Genomic DNA, 16,367 nt, shown 5'->3' on the forward strand with positions numbered 1-16,367 from the left:
GTATTCAATGAGCTTCTATGCATACATTCTTACTGCAGGACGCAGCAGGCCTTGGCAGTGTGAAACAAAAAGCAGATTTTTTTTTTTTTTACATGATCAGAGGCTATCTCTGCTGAAGTTGTAGGAAATAATGTCTAAAACAAATTACCTTGAAATGTCTTTTGGAAAAAGTCAGAGCAATTCCAATCCCTGTAACAAATGCAGCCTCTAGATACTCCTCTCCAAAATGTATCTAATCTAGCCTTGAATTCCCATAATACAGATCTCAACAGTACATAGCCTAGGACTTTTAAATCTGTCATCAAAATTTCTAAATAATTTTGAAACTATGTATAAACAAAGTACTGAAGCACAATTTACTGGCTACATTGTCTTAATATCCAGATAACTTTGCCAATAAAAGAGTTCTCTTGTAAAATGCACCTCCATTCACCATCCTCATTCTGCTCTGCCTTTTATCTTGATTCTTATTTCTTTCCTTGGTAAACATAAACCCAGTGGCCTATCCTGTCCTTCCAATGGCATTTGACTGTCGTTCTGCTGCACTGCTTTTTATCCCCCTTTCTCTTGACTTAACAGCTCTATTGACTTTTCTACAGCAGTCTGAGGAGTGAGTTGAATTGCTAAACCCACCGTGGCAGCTCAAAATCTGGCTCCACTTCCTCCTGGAGGACACTGCAAGGCAATCCTCACACAGGTGCTGTGCTGCTCTTTCTCAACAAAACCGAGAGATGTGGTCAGGAGAAACTGAACATAACCACAGCAACCCTTTAAGTCTTTAACCCTTTAAGATCAGTTCTCTCTCAAGAGAGTAGCTTCTTGGGCATTAAGTAGCTAGCCATAGATCAAAGCAAGGCTGCAGCAGCTCTGAAAGGTGTTTGGGCTATCTTGGTCCATAAATAGCAAAGGTTATTTTGAAGTGTAACCCTTGGGACCCTATTGATGCAGACAAATATGGTCAACGATGTTTTTTAGTTCCTCTTCTCTGATTTAATTTTAAACTCTTCCCATCAAAAGACACATACTCATTTTAAAAATAGCAGAGCACAACCAAATTCAACAACCTGGGCTACTGTTGCAGTAAGCAGAACACTAGAAAGAGATAATAGTAAATTAAACCCCTAGAAGCTGTCACTTACATCTTCTCCCCGCTAGTAACAAGTGGCATACTTGGAACCAGGGTCCCCAGTATTTGCAATATCTGTCATCATGCACTAGAAAATTGCGGTGTCAAATAATCACTTGGTATTTCTGAGAGAGAAGGAGAATGAAATAATTTCAAACTCCCATACACACTTCTTGAGTCCCCTAATTAGTTCTTGCAATACAAAAAGTATCAGGCTCATCACTTATCTTCAACTCAGTCAGAGTGAGTAGGAAAAATATATTTATGCCTTTTTTTGTTGGAGAGGCTTGAAGGGAGATGACTTCTAGGGATAGAGTCTGAGAAGATGGCATGAAACAATGCACTAAACAATTCTTTACAAATTCAAAGCCCAACAACATCACCAGGGCTATAAGCAGGTCTAGTTAATCTTTGCTCTCACTACTCAATTGAGCGTTTTATCTTATCTCTTCCTGAACATTTCTTGTGATCATACTTCAATGACCATTTTGACAGACTGCTCCACTGTCAAATCTTTCTGTTGGAAAGTTTCTCATTAAATCTAATCTCTATGTCCCCTTTTCAAATACAAGACTATTATTAGCTTATAAAACATCCTAGTGCAACCTTGAATAATCTTCCTTTTCTTTTATCACTTCATTGTACAGAATTCTCAGTTCTCCTCCTCCTCCTTTTACTGCCTACAACCATACAAACTACAGTCTATTGCCCTTTCCTTTTCTTTGTGTCCCTTCTTTCTTTCCACATATGTAAAAAAGTAATAAAGGATTCATTTTAAAGAAATATCTGTCATAAAATATTTCACCCATTTTGCAAGTGTTTAACTTAAAATTAGATAAAGCTTATTCTTGTAAAAACGTCTTTCCATTTTCAATGTTATGAAAAATCTTATTCAACAAAGAAGTCCACTCTGTAGCACCATTATTTTCCTTAGCTAATTTGCAGCACCAATGCTAAGCAAACACAAGAAGTTAGAATATCAGATATACATTAACAGACATCATTTATTCTACTATGACTTCATTTAAGAATGGGAAAAAGGGTTTTTACAGTGAAATGACCATGTTGTTCAGAATTTTGCAGGAGGGATTGCACTGCAGTTTTTAACCTCTACCTGCTCAATAAAAGAGCCAAGGAGCAGGCAGGGGGAGCTGGAATAAGGGGGAATAAGGCCTGATGTGAAGTTAGGAAAGCATTTGGAAGCACCAGGGTCTGAAGGCATTCTGCACTACACTAACAGGCTGCTTCCCTGCCAACAAAAACTATTTACTGCTCTCTCCAGTAAAATTCCACACTAGGCTGGCTGAGCCTCTCTCTGTACATACCCTGTATGTGCATATTTTTGTATATACAAAAACTATCCTGAAAGCCCTGTTTTGCTGTGAAGGCAAAATCCACTGCTCACTACAGCAGTGTTTTAACAGCATTCCTACTGATCCTAGATTGCCAGAAGCTTGTAAGGCTGGGCTTTTCAATCTCCCATGGGTAGGAAGAGCTTTTCTTCCAGAAAGACCAGTGCTGTAAATGTCAGGGAATTCCTTAATTTGTATAGTTACCAAAGGGGAATAAATTTGACCATTAGGGACAACGTAGGGAAAGAATGAAAGTGTGTAGGGAGGTTGATATGTAGGGATGTAGGAAAATAAGTATGTAGGGATGGGAGGAGATGAGAGAATACTACAGGCTCATGGAATTTTGCTTTCCAGAACAGCTGGAGATTGAAAAGGGACAAAGACACATGTCCAGCCTTAGGGCAGACAGAGGGTCACTGGAACAGAGACTGGGGTGGCAGAGAGTGCTGAGCAAGGAGGAGCATAGAGCTGCTGCCTCCTCTATTGCCACTTGGGATGCCTCCCTTTGAACTCCTTGGCACATGAGCTGTATCTCAGACCCCGTGCTGTGGCCATGTGGATGCCCTGCCCCAGCCTCAGAGCCCTGGGACAGGTCCTTGGAGCTGTGGTCATGCGATGGCCGAGCAGCCTCTGGCCTTTGCAGGAGCCCAGAGCAGCCCCTGGAGGCTGTGCTGGGCCAGGAGGTCACAGCACAGCATACACAGGTCATCCACTTCACCCACCCTGTGACACAGGGTGAAGTCTAGGCTGTCCTTGCTCCCTACAGTGAATTATTAACTTTTTTCCCAAATTCTTAATTTAAGACCACCAAACCGATAAGAAAGTCCTTTTTCGCTGAGCTTAAACCTATCTGTTGCAGACAAATATATACGATAATCCCTTTATTAACCACACCAACTCAGTTTTGAAAGATAAATTTCCCTGAATAAAGAAATACTGTTGTACATGCATCAAAATGGTACGAAACTATCAATGATATCAAGAGCAAAAAGTAGTATTGAAATTCACAAAGAGAAAGCAAATTCTGTGATTTGTTTTCCTGGGCTGATCTCAAAAAGGGCAGCTTTTGGCAACAGGATTTTAGATACCAATCATCTTCATGTATACACAACAGACTATATAGCATATATTGTTGCAAACAGTATTTTTCAATAACCTATTTTACTGATATGTTTTCCTTTTAAAAACCCCACTTTTTGCCATTTGAAAAAAAGTTTTGTGGACATGATGACTGTCCTAAAAGGTATGATAATTTCTCTCAGTGTTTTTCCATCTCTTCAGTGACTTGCCATGGGAGATAATTATTTGGCAAGTACATTTTGTCACTCTTGCCAGGAGTGTCAAATATAGAAATCAAGTAGACTTTATAGGTTACTGCTCCAGTATAGAGACGCTTAATGAATGCCAGAAGTCAAATGAGCCTAAAATTGTCTTCACAAAAGCTTGAGCAAGACACAACATGAAAGTGTTCCGGTCCCTCTTAAAATATTTGTGATAGCTCTCAACAGTCATTTTTCTTCAGTTTGCAGCTCATAGTAAAATAAGATTTTTGCATTTTCTATTTCCTCTGCACAAGTTTTAAGATCAGTAAGAAAACCAACTGGTAATACCATGTCAGTACCTGAATATAAGAAACACTGTTCCATAAAAACAATGAACTAGATCTCAGACCACTGTTGCTTTGGCTGTAGTCTCATGACACAACATCTCTGTAGCACTGACACTGCAAGATATTTTCTCCCTTCTCTTTTTGCCAGTGTTTATTCCCCCCTTGAGACACAGTGCACTCTAGCCTCAGCTGTGGTGGTATTTCTTTTGCGAACCATCTGTGAACTTTGTCTGGCAAACTGATCTGACTTGAATAAAAAAGTCAAAAGAGATACTAATTTTATTAAAAAAAGAAACATAAACCAAACAAGCTAGACTAACTGCTCAGTCTAATTTATGTTGCATCCATGCAAATGATGCACACCAATCTATTTGAAAAGTGGTGCATCTGGCATGCAAAAGTACTTGAAGTGCACATTGCCACATATATGTTAGAGAATAAATCCCCAGTCTCAGAGTACTTTTAGCATTGTCAGGTATTGCACTGTAAGCAGGGACAAAACTTGTTGTTGGAGAGTAATTTTGTGTCAAATGAAATATGATTCCAATTTCCTTTTCTGTCCATCAAAAAGAGAAGAGGGGAAATCATGAGATGCTCATCAAAATCTAGTATAAACATTTAAAATAATTTTGGTGCAGAATAGAATAACAAAACTGTTCTGTGATTTGCAAAAGATTTGTACTATTCCACAGGCTTTACAAGAACTATTTTTACTGCTTGTCTTCTCAACAACCTCATTTGTATATTGCTTAAGTCAGAAAACACAGTACATTTTTGTTGTGCAGTGTACACTCAACAGGATGGATTCAGTGGAAAGAAATCTAGAAATCTCCAGATATTTACTATTTCTGAAAGAATTTGTGTTCGGTAACCACTTTAACCTCTGTATTCCATCCTGGGTTGGTTTGGTTTGGGTGGGTTTTTTTTGTTTGTTTTTTTTTTTTAATGTGAGAAAAGCCATTCAGCATTCTTTCCACTCTAAACCAAAAAGCTATGATGCACTTCCACATTTATCTTTTGAGAGGAAAGGAACTGAATGTGACTCCAGAGTATTTTTGCTATGGTGCAGAGATACAGATTTGGAAGCAGCCTTAAATATACAACATGCACAGCCGTATTTGACTTATGGAGTCAAGAATAAACTTCCTTCCCTCCTAAGAGCAGTCTGAACTATGCTGAGAATCTCAGCCCTCATAGTTATTTACAGAATTTGTTTTTAGAGGCAGAAGATGCTCTGTAGGACGTCCATTTTAAACCTATCAACAGCACAGATGCAACAGGAATAAAGAAAACTGTGGAGATCAGGAAGACCCCAGGAATGTGGGCATCCATGTACAGTCACCAAACATCAGACACCAAATCATTCTTCCACTTAAAACTGATTCTCTGAAGAATTCACTTCTATCCCATTAAAGTAATGCACATTTGCCTTTGATTAAGACAAGTCCAGCATTTTTTTCACCACAGTCAAGAAGAAAAATAGATTGGCTGCTCACTACTCTGCATTTGATATGACATCTTAGGTGAAGGAAGTCACATCAGCATGAAAATAAAGAAACAGTGGTACAGAATTAAGGGCAATACTTTAAAAAAATACATATATATATATATTTTGAAACTTAATAGAACAGTTCTACGGTTCTTCATTTCTGACTATTTAAATCAGGCACATAAGGTTTTTGTCATCACCTGTGACAAAATAATAAATATTGCCGGGTTTCAACAGTTTAGCAGCACAGCTTCCACCTGTGGACAGTCACACACAGCTGAAAGGGAGCTGCTGCTAAAAGTGCCCCGGTGTTTCTTTGCTGCCCCTCTGCCAAGGGTGGCTGCCCCTAGGAGAGAGCCAGGCAGGAAGATGGTGTGATCATGGCTCAGCCTTCTCAATCAAGTGGCACTAAAACTGGGAAAGGCACAGAGGCTCTGGATTTGCACTCAAGCAACCAAAGCACACATAAACATTCCACTCAACTTTCCTGGGAAATAAACCTCTGATTAAGATGGAACACATCACTAGGAGCAGCAGCAACTTCAACACTGGAGTCAGTATTTTTTTTTATTCTTGTTACCCTCTTGTCCTTTCTGCTATACATGTGTTAAGGACGTACACCAGGTAATTTAATTAGGAGAGAGCATGGCCATGCAGTTTGTAAGTGTTTTAGCTTTGTTTTGGAATTATTTGGACTAGTGTTACACACAGCAGAGTGGTTACACTTGAACAGTAGTAACACTTCAGGCTCTGTACTTGGAAGTTTCTATTCCAGGAATGGCATTTCTATAAACATCTACCATTTAGAAAATTTGCATGTACTCTGCATGATATATTACTAGCATTACTTGTCAAAGGGAAAACTCCATTCCAGTTTCTCTGGTAACACTGTTTTCTTTTGGTCAGCCTCTGTTTTGTGGACAAAGCCAAATTAGCTATTTCATTTCCATCCACCCTGTGCCATTTCCATCATTTTATGTAAGCAAATAATTTCACACCATAATCTGTAAAGTGTCTAATAGAATTTAATGTTTTTGTTAAGATTCCATCTAACTATAGACATAGACAGTACTTCATGTATAAACAATTATATTTCATTTTTCCTTTCCTGTCTAGGAAATTAGCTATTTTCTGCTGGTTACATGGCTGACACAATGGACTAACTTTGTTCAAACCAGTTTATATTTATTTTACCTTTTTTTTCTCTCTACAATCCTGAAATAAAACTAACTAGTTGTCATATTAATTACATTCTTACTCCTTTGTTATTCTATTTACATTTTTCTTCTGCAAAACTTTGAATCTGTTGCAGCTGATGGTACAAACACATGAATTGAATATCTGCTTCAGAGTGGTGAAAATTGCCTATTCTGAAGCAATGAGCAATCCATTTTTTAAAATATTAATTCACAAAGTAATTAAGCCTTACAGTTGTCATAGTTACAATTATGCCTTTTCAGAACTTGTTGTTATTGTTGTTGTTTCCTATTTATAGCCACACCTAAGAAGATTTGATACAGACAGCTCACTTTCAGTGAAAATTCTACATAAATTCTCTTCACACATTGTTAAGCATATTACCAAGGTTTTAAATTTCTGTATTTGAAATTTAATTCCTTCCTTCCTGGAAAATAATTGTAAGATTACACATTCTTACAGGTCTTTGAAAGTTCTCATGAAAAAATGTAAAACAAATGAGAAGTCTGTGTAATTAATTTAAGAACACTGGACATTACTTCCCTAGGGAATGTTTGTAGCTGTTCCTGTACATATGAGTATCTTCTGAGTTTTCAGTTAGAAATAATACGAAATAGTAGCTCCATGGATCAAAGTAGGTTTAAATAATTTCTGTAAATACTTGAGAGAAATGTAATGAAATTTTGGGTTGCTCCATTCTGTCAATCTTCCTTAATATAAGCAGTGATTTTATCCATAGCATTATTTTTGCCGCCTTGGATATGGTTGAGGTAATTTAGTCTATTTCTGTGGGCTACATAAAGCAGTTTTAACTAGCTAATGTGTCATTTTACGCTCCCTGGCTCCATTTGCAACTCTTACAATGTTCTTTGTTAATTCTGACATTCACCATAGTGATCCTTCATCAAAAGCAAAACAGAAAAGCTGAACTAGGTACCTTTGCTTTATTAGCTTTTTTTGAATATTTAAATTTTTAAAAAAATACCACTTAACAAGATGTCACATTAAGAGAATTCAGTGTTAGAGAACTCTGCCTTCTAAAATTTGGGACAAAGTCATCATGTAAATCAAGGCATCGCTTCAGAAAAGGCAACTCAGTGTCAGCCACAGATTCTTTTCTATTGAAGAGAATACTGCCAGTTGCAATCCTACCTATATGGAATCCTACATTTTCAATTCTATAGCTCTACAGCTTGAAGAAAGGGATGCAATTTAATGCAGAGTTTGGTATGGTCAAAGTATTTTCTTCTGTTAAGCATGGTTTAGCTTCTGGAATTGTTTAAGTACACCTGTATTTCATGGCTATGTTCTACACGAGAAATTAAACAGCCTCCACATTGACAGCTCTTCTCCCCCTCTGTAACAGAGGAGCTTGAATCTTTAACAAAGTATTCTACAGGCTTTGTTAAAACCCAGCTGGGACATGGAAGAGGAGTAAAACATATCTCCTTTCTTTCTCTCTCTTTAAGGGTCTACACTAATGACCTACCACCAATCCTTCAAGAGCTCTTGGGGGTCTCAGGTTAGTAGCCCTGGCAGCACATCTTCTCCAAGGCAAGGCAAGTTATTTCTAAACCCACAGAAAAAATGGCTACTGATAGCAAGAGGACTTACAGCTTCTTTTGCAGTTTCGTGGCTCATCTTCCTTCCAAACTGTTCCTCTTCACTGCAAATGCATAACCCATTCTTTACTTCCACAGTACTGTCAGGTTCTTTCTCTACCCTTATGGTATCTCATATAAGGGAATGATCTGGAACAATCCTATATACTAACTGCACATTAATATTTACAAGCATTTTAGAGGTCCCATTCTCCACAAAAATAAAGAAGCTGCATTCTGCTTGCACCTACCAGGATTCTTCTACATCAATCTACTTTTGTACTAAATGCCCCTCTATTCTCAATGAGTGGGACAGAACTGAAGTTTGCTACACTGATTTACAAAGGATGACAGTTCTTCAAGGAGCCTAAAATACAGGTGTAAATGAGATGAGGTTCCAGTTTCTCTGAAACTAGAACTAACATAAATTATCTCTCTCAAAAAGGTGGAGCTGTAGCACCTTTATGGTATTCCCAGCTCTGCTGACACGCACCAGTTCTAAAGACACAGGGAAAAAAGATCAAACAATTTGTTCTGGAATACAATACGTAAATATAAATTATTTAAATGAAATGGGATATTAGCAGTATAATTTCACCATGCTTACAGTTCACTTAGATGCAATATGATGTATACAGTATGCAATCCATATACATCTACACCATTTATCTAAATCTCCTTTCCACTTGGCAAGGAATCACAGACAAACCAGGATTTACCTTGTCCTAAACCACATAGTGAAAACAAGGCAGATGGGTCATGTCCTTCATGGTCCAATTCTCCCTTTGGTCAAAGTGTCTTAGCAAATGTTTGAAGTTTACACTACAGGCATGTAGAGATACTGAGATGAGCTCACTGGTGCTTTGATTTGGAGAGCTGATTCACCACACACATAGAACAGACTTTTACAGATGTACCAGGTAGGAACTTCGATGCTTTCATTTCTCTTTCACAATTTAAAGGGGAGAATGAAGTCACAATACAGCTAGAAAAGTTCAGGCCATCATGGATATAACACATTTAAATGGCACTGAACTCCATCCAAAATGTAGTGCTGATTGCTGTTTATAGAGCAGCAGATTATTCTCAGTTCTTTGAAGCACCTTCTCAGCACTTCTTTTTTACTTCTTGCTGCCTTATTGGCCTTTTCCATCTATAGGTCAAGGTTTTCCATCTATTCTTCCTGTATTCTTGCATCAGCACCACTACTGCAGCTGCATCTCTGATGTAGCTACCTAATGGTAATGCCTCCAGATAATAGGAAAAGGAAACCTAACTTCACCTCTTGATGAAAATATTTTCTTGAGGAAAGGGTTCAGTCTATGATCCAATGGATGGTGCTTCTAGATTCCTCTAATCATATTTTCATCACTTGTGATTTTCAAAGAACTGCTGCTCTGCATGAGGTGAGCACTACGGTTTGGCCATCAATGTACCATATTAAGGTATGCATTAGCTCTCTAAGCAATTTCAGTATTTTCTGAAGACAGCCAAGATTTTTCTCCAAGTGTATGGACAATTTGACAGATCAAGCATCATTATTAGGACTTGCAAATCTCTGTCTTCTACAGTTCATCATCACACTTTTTCCAGTCTTGCCATTGTAAACAAGATACAGCTACCTCAGCTGGTATCTTCTCTGGCTTGCTATTTTTCCCTATTTTTGAGAAGGTGAGGATCTCATGTTCTTTTTCAGCTGCTATAGTTTCGTGCCTCAGGCTACCTTAAATAAAATGTCAGCGGTGTATGTATCTCAGTACCATCCTTGTTGTGTATAGCAAAATGATGGCACAGAAATTGTCACAGAATGTGCTAAAAGCTCCTGGGGTCTTCAAAAAATCCCCTAAATTTAAAGGTGTTTTCTACTTCCTAAAAAATTGGTCAACCTTTCCATGAGTAAGGCCTTTTAAAAAAATTTCCTTCCAACTTTGCAATATCTTAATACTGCTGAAAATTAGTACTATTACAAGAAAATATGACACAGCTTTTATAGGAATGGTATCCCTGTCCTAGGAATTGTATTACAGGGAACACACTGTCCAGTGCCTCACATATTTCTTTTTCATTCACACCATAATATTTCAGGATGAAACAGTTGATCATCAGCTCCCTGACATGTGTGAATACTTCCTTGTGCTGTGTCTGTGCTTCAGCTTGGTTTAGAAGCCACCCTGGGGGATTGGCAACATTTCAGAGGTGAATCTCAACCGTCTGGTTTACAAATCATAATTGATTTAACAGCTTTAAAGTTTCAGTGTTGCTCACACTGCAGGTTCTAGCCTTAGAGGAGTAATGGATAGTACAGGTGCAATTTCATCCTGCTTTTTACTTAGTCATCTTTCTATTATTGTAATCTACTTTTTAATCTACTTCTCTTACTGTAATCTACTTTTTCAAGCCAAAACCAGGCAGGCACCTCCAGGGTGAGGATGCCAGCATGTTTTGTGGCAGAGCACTTTTGTCTATGCAGATCTTGCTTTACACTGCCCCTGGTATGACCTGGATCCCAGCAAATGCTGTTAGAACCTCCTGCAGACCACGTTGCTGGTGCATTGCCACCCTTATCCCAGAGCACTTGCCAGTATCCAGCTTTGGTTCTGAGTCTTGAGAATATTTCCACTTTTGCCTAGTCAGGCATAGATAATAAGGCCTTTGTTTAAGCTACTGGAGTTTGCTCTCTGAAAACACATGGGCTGTCTCAGTTCTCCAAAGCTATTATGATGCTTTTCAACCAACAGGATTAAGAACTATTTGCAAAATATCCCCCCGCTCCCCACACCCACACAAAAAATAAAGGGGGGGAAAAGAAATTGCTGCCAAGTCCCCCTGTTTCATCTTATGAACATCTGAAATGACCACAGGCTGACTCAGACGTTATAGTATAGCATAGTTGTAAGAACACTTATCAAACGTTTCTGTCAAACACTACTCCTGACTAGGAGCCAAAGGAGGACTTAGATTTGAGATTCTTCTGTCTGGCACATTCCAGTAAATACAAACAGCTGTCCACTGGTACATTTTGAAAAGTGAATGACAGATATGTTGCAATAAACTTTTCCACTGCATAAGGTAGCATATGGGGAGAAAAAGGATTTTTTTTTAACCAACCACCAAATCACGACATTTTGTTCATCTTCAAGAAACTACTCAAAGGTTAAACAGAAATTCACATTATATTGTTTAAAAATATTAATTTTGTGTAGAATGTACTAATTACTAAATGCATTAGTATTTGAGAAAAAATCTTGTAATGCTTCCATTTTTTTAATTAAAACTTCTCTGTTCAAATGCTGAATATTAATACAATGGCCTGCTTCTTACTAACTTGGAAAAGGAAAACCAATTTCTTTCCATATCTAACAAGCACACTTCTCCACTGGAAAAATACATTTTTGAAAGAACCCTTCAAGGTATCTATAGAAGTTTGAAAACCATTGCTTGAGAGTGTTCTTTTTTTCTTTCTGTGAAAAGAAGTGGTGAGCACGATCTTTGAAATACTTGGGACTCCTTGTTATTTGATACAAACCGAGAATTTCTGGGAGTAACATGTACACAGCACAATTTGCTGATGTAACCTGATCACAAGAGCTGTGAGCTGTGAAACAAGAGAGAGGATAAGGGCAACAGCATGAAAAGTGGAGCCTGGAAAAGTTCTGAGATGTGAAAAGAAGACAGACGGTTTGGTGTAGAGCTTTAAGAAGTGAACCAAGAGCTCTGCAAAGAAGGGAGAAGAGGAAGAGTGTTAGCACTGGTCACTCAAATGTTGCTACCATGGCACTGACCAGCAGTCAGTAGAAGTCCACTACAAAGAATTTCTACAAAAGTCAAGCAAGTTTTTGAGCCAAGCAGACTGTCTCTTACATTTATAAACATTAGAAATTTCTAGGAGAATAAAAAGAGAAGATGTTGAAACTGTTCATAAGTACATTAATGTCTGCTAAACCCATGGCTGGAGCAGGTCACTGTTCTATCTAAACAGGCAGCCTGTCCTGCTTCCCTCCTGCTCACAATAGCCATTGCTAATCTTTGGTTTGCTTGCTTCTAAAGTTCAAACTGTAGCAACTCCACTGACCAGGCAAAAACTTCATGGAAGACAACAGAGCAAAGATGTCAAAGCCTGAATAAATACATAAACATCTCAGCAAAGATAGATAGAAGTAATTTTTAATTTATTTGATAGTCTAGCTGCTAGTGAAGTGTATTATTTATAAAACCAACATTTGAAAATCTAGGTAATGTACTCAACTTTGTAAAAGATAGAATATTTGAGAAGAAAAGGCAATCTTTTAAAAGATTCTGGAAATACTTCATTACGAAACCTGAAAATAGTGTCAGTGACACCCAATCTTCCTCTTTCTCCCTGACAATTTTCACCACCTGCTTTTAGTTGAAGTATAAGCCAAGATTTGAAAACTGTTAATCACAAGGAAAACGCTGCGTACTGTGTAAGTTACATCTCAGAGCTACCAGACGTTCCAGCTGGGAAATCAAATCCTTACACTCATCCACACACACCATAAGGGCACCTCCCCACATTTCTCTCTGGACAGTAATTCCTGATTAGGTCATGTCCCTACTCAGCACACTGCCATGGTGCAGATCAGAGCGACAGAATACAGAGCCTGTTTCTCACCAGCAGCCACATATGCACATTTTGTGTCCTGCTGGTAGATTAAAGTCACTGAAGTTATTAAAAGACCTGTAGTTTACCTGAGAATTAGATGTACAGGCAGTGTGAGCCATGTCTTAAAGCTCACCTACCCACTTTGCTGCCAACCTTATGGCCACTGTTCATGTCTCCCCTTTCCAGCATGGGGCCTGCCAGTGACAGCCACAGTCTGGCTGCACCTGACTTTACCTGATGGGCCCCTGAGAGGGTTTTTGGAGCTGGAGTGGGTGGGCAGAGAGGGCCTGAGGCAGGGGGCTGAGAGGGAGAGCCCATAAGTGCAGTCTGGCAGGATCTGCTGCCTGGGAGAAGGGTGCACTTCACTGCAGGTACACTGGGAGCTTTAAGGCTTGGCAGCCCTTTAGTGATAAGGCCATCTGAGCCAGACAGCACTGTCTGTCTGTCATCCAATCTCTGCAGCAGTGACCAGTGATCTCATGCTCCACAGACTCAAGAACAATGTTTAAAACAACCTTCTTGAATTTATAGGCCACAGATGCCACCCATGCCCAAATTCAAACAGAGGCATAAAGTGTCCCTTTAATGGCATAGGCTACAGGAGCCATTACATTTTTATGGCTGTTCACGCATGTCTCAAGACCCTATTAAGAACAACGGCATCACTGAGACTTGTGAAAGAGAGCCCAAACAGAAAGCAAAATATTATCAGCATCCATGTGAATGTCAATTCTGTAAAATTCACAATCTTAACCAATGCGAAAGATTTATATAATATCTGTATATTAAAAACTTCTATATAACTATGTAGTATATATTACATATACATATATAAAATGCAAACACGCTTTCTCTGTATTTATATATGTATGAACAGCTGCTCATTCTCTACTGCATCTGTCAGATTTTAAGAAAATCAAAACAGTCTCAAAATACTAACAGTCATGCTTGGATTGCACAGAATCTGACTGTGTCAAATCTACAGAATCTATATATAGTGGATAGGTTATATGGGCTATATGGGAATTGGTTGAACTGAAGAAATGAACCACTGATTATTTCTCAGTGCCAGGGTGCTGCAAACTGAACAGAACTAACTCAATGGTTGCAGTTATGAACAGCTTTTCATATGAAATAGGATCATTTATCTAGCACTATCAAGGGATTAAAAAGAGTTTTTACAATATTTTTAAATAGCTCCACCCACCATAAGCTGCCATTACACTTACTGTTATACTATACCACTAGTGTGGCCTTTGAAATCTCAAACAGCCATAAATCTAACAAGACTATGCAAATTTTGGTAGCCTGCATCTCATCTCAAAGCTCCTAAACTTAAAGCAGCTCCTGTTGAACTGCATGTCAAATGATCTGGTCCCTAGATGTCAGATCATTGCTGTAGAATTGGTCTCCTTTTAATTGCAACGAGTAGTTTTGAAAACCTTATCTGAAGTACTCATAAATGTTTTCAAGTAGGAAAACTACTCCAGTAGTAAAAAATAACTACTTCTGTGTTATTTCAGTATTCAGAGTCAAGAGCCTGCTTTCCCCAAAGAGCACACAAAACGGGAGAACAACAGCGGCAGCAAAATCAACTGATTGCTAGGATTTCTCTCCTTGTTCACACAGAACAAGGCATTTTTGTTGCTGACCCAGGACTGATAACAAATGAGATTTTGTTCAGATACACATGCCTGTAAGTCACAACTTAGTAAAATATCTAATTTAAGCATAGGTGCCACACAAGCAAGAAAATGTCTTTCCATCCTAACCATCTGAAGAGGCTATTGATACCCACCACTACTGCTTGCACATGATATTAAGAGCCTCTCCTGCTGCAGTTCAGGCACTTCAACCATTACAAGGAGCTCCCAGGCTTTGTCCAAAATGCTGCTCCTGCCCGCCCCTGAGAGAAGATCAACATTGTGGGTTAGGCTGGCTCACTGGTCACCGAGCTAGAAAGCACAGCACTGCAATGCAACAGCTTGAACTCGTAGCCGAATTGTGACACTTGGGTCTATTCCAGCCATCTGCTCCGAGGAGCGTGTGCCTGCAAACCTCAGCACATCACGGAAGTGCAGGAGAGACCTCACTGTGAGGATGTGCACCCATTAGCCTTAATAATCATATCCTCTAAAACTTAATTTCCTTGCCTGACGTTTCTTCTCCATTACCCGCTACAAGCAGTCTCAGATGCCAGCCCTGCATCCAGAGCTACAGAAGCATAAACACACACATGCCATGTCTGTGTATCCATCCCACAAAGCCAGGCCTCTGTACACACGCACTCCCCACAGCCACAAAGCACATCAAAGGAAACTCGCCACCGTCATTTACCGTACAGGTAAACCCTTGCTGATAAGGATGTATGCACATTCTCCATATCCACGTAACAAAGGCAACAAACCCAGCCTCAATAAAAAACACATGATGTCTTGCACTCAACAACCTTCCGCCCCTAAGCAGAAGCAGCCTGAGTGTCACACAGTGCTCCCCTGCATCCTGCCCTTCTGTCACCCCTGCAGTGCACAGGACGTTCCAGCCCCTGGGGCTCTGTGTGTGCGTGTCTCTGTCTGTGAGCCCACAGGCGCAGGCAATGTGTGAGTTTTCGGTGTGTAAGAGTGCACGGCCCCGGCTGGGTGACAGCAGGCACGTGGTGCCGGCGGCTCCGTGAGGCCATGTGCGAGCGCGGCGCACACAGGGATGTGCTGCACGGTGGGAGCGAGGAGAAGCGCACGGGGGGGCGTCGAGTGCTGCAAATACAGGCAGCAGTGCCTCAGTGCCTGTCCGTCCCGCGTGGGTTCCTACAGCGCGGTGCGGTCCGCGAAGGCGCCCGTGTCATTTTCTGCGCGCGTGTGACAGTCCCCGTGCGAGTGTCCGGGCGAGCGCCCCGCAGCCTGCGCGATGCCGGGAGCGCACGCTGCTGTCCCCCCACAGCCCGGGGGGCCGCGACACCCGGCCGGCGCGGACAGCCATCGGTCCCCGCACCGGGATGTCCGGGTGTGACAGCCGCTTGCGCGGGGCACCCCCAGTACCTGCCGAAATGTCCCAGCGAGTCGAAGAGCCGCTCGGAGCTCAGAGCCATGGCGGGGCGGCTGCACGCCGGGAGCCTCGGCGTCGCTGTCCCGGCGGTGCGGGCACAGGCACGGCACTGTCCCGTCCGTCCCCGGCCCGCCCCGCCCGCCCTGCGCGGGGAATGGGCGGGAAGAAGGACCGCGCCCAGCGGCGGCCGCTGCCCGCGGGTGCCGGCAGCCGGACCCGGCAGCGGGGACCGGGAGCCGGCCCTGGCAGCTCCCTCGGCGGCCCTGGCAGCTCCCTCGGCGGCCCTGGCAGCTCCCTCGGCGGCCCTGGCAGCTCCCTCGGCGGCCC

At 40.9% G+C, this 16,367-nt stretch overlaps 1 protein-coding gene across 1 annotated transcript in view; it reads right to left on the minus strand.

The window, feature by feature from the left end:
* SLC22A16 (solute carrier family 22 member 16) overlaps positions 1 to 16,130 on the minus strand; it is a 34,686-nt gene extending 18,556 nt beyond the window's left edge. Inside the window, exon 1 of the mRNA XM_066315241.1 lies at positions 16,034 to 16,130. Coding sequence (XP_066171338.1) covers positions 16,034 to 16,083 — 50 coding nt within the window. The 5' untranslated portion in view covers positions 16,084 to 16,130. The remainder of the gene's footprint in view (positions 1 to 16,033) is intronic.
* Between the last annotated feature and the right edge of the window lie 237 nt (positions 16,131 to 16,367).

Source organism: Sylvia atricapilla, chromosome 3 (genome assembly GCF_009819655.1).
Source record: "Sylvia atricapilla isolate bSylAtr1 chromosome 3, bSylAtr1.pri, whole genome shotgun sequence".
NCBI classification, from domain to species: domain Eukaryota; kingdom Metazoa; phylum Chordata; class Aves; order Passeriformes; family Sylviidae; genus Sylvia; species Sylvia atricapilla.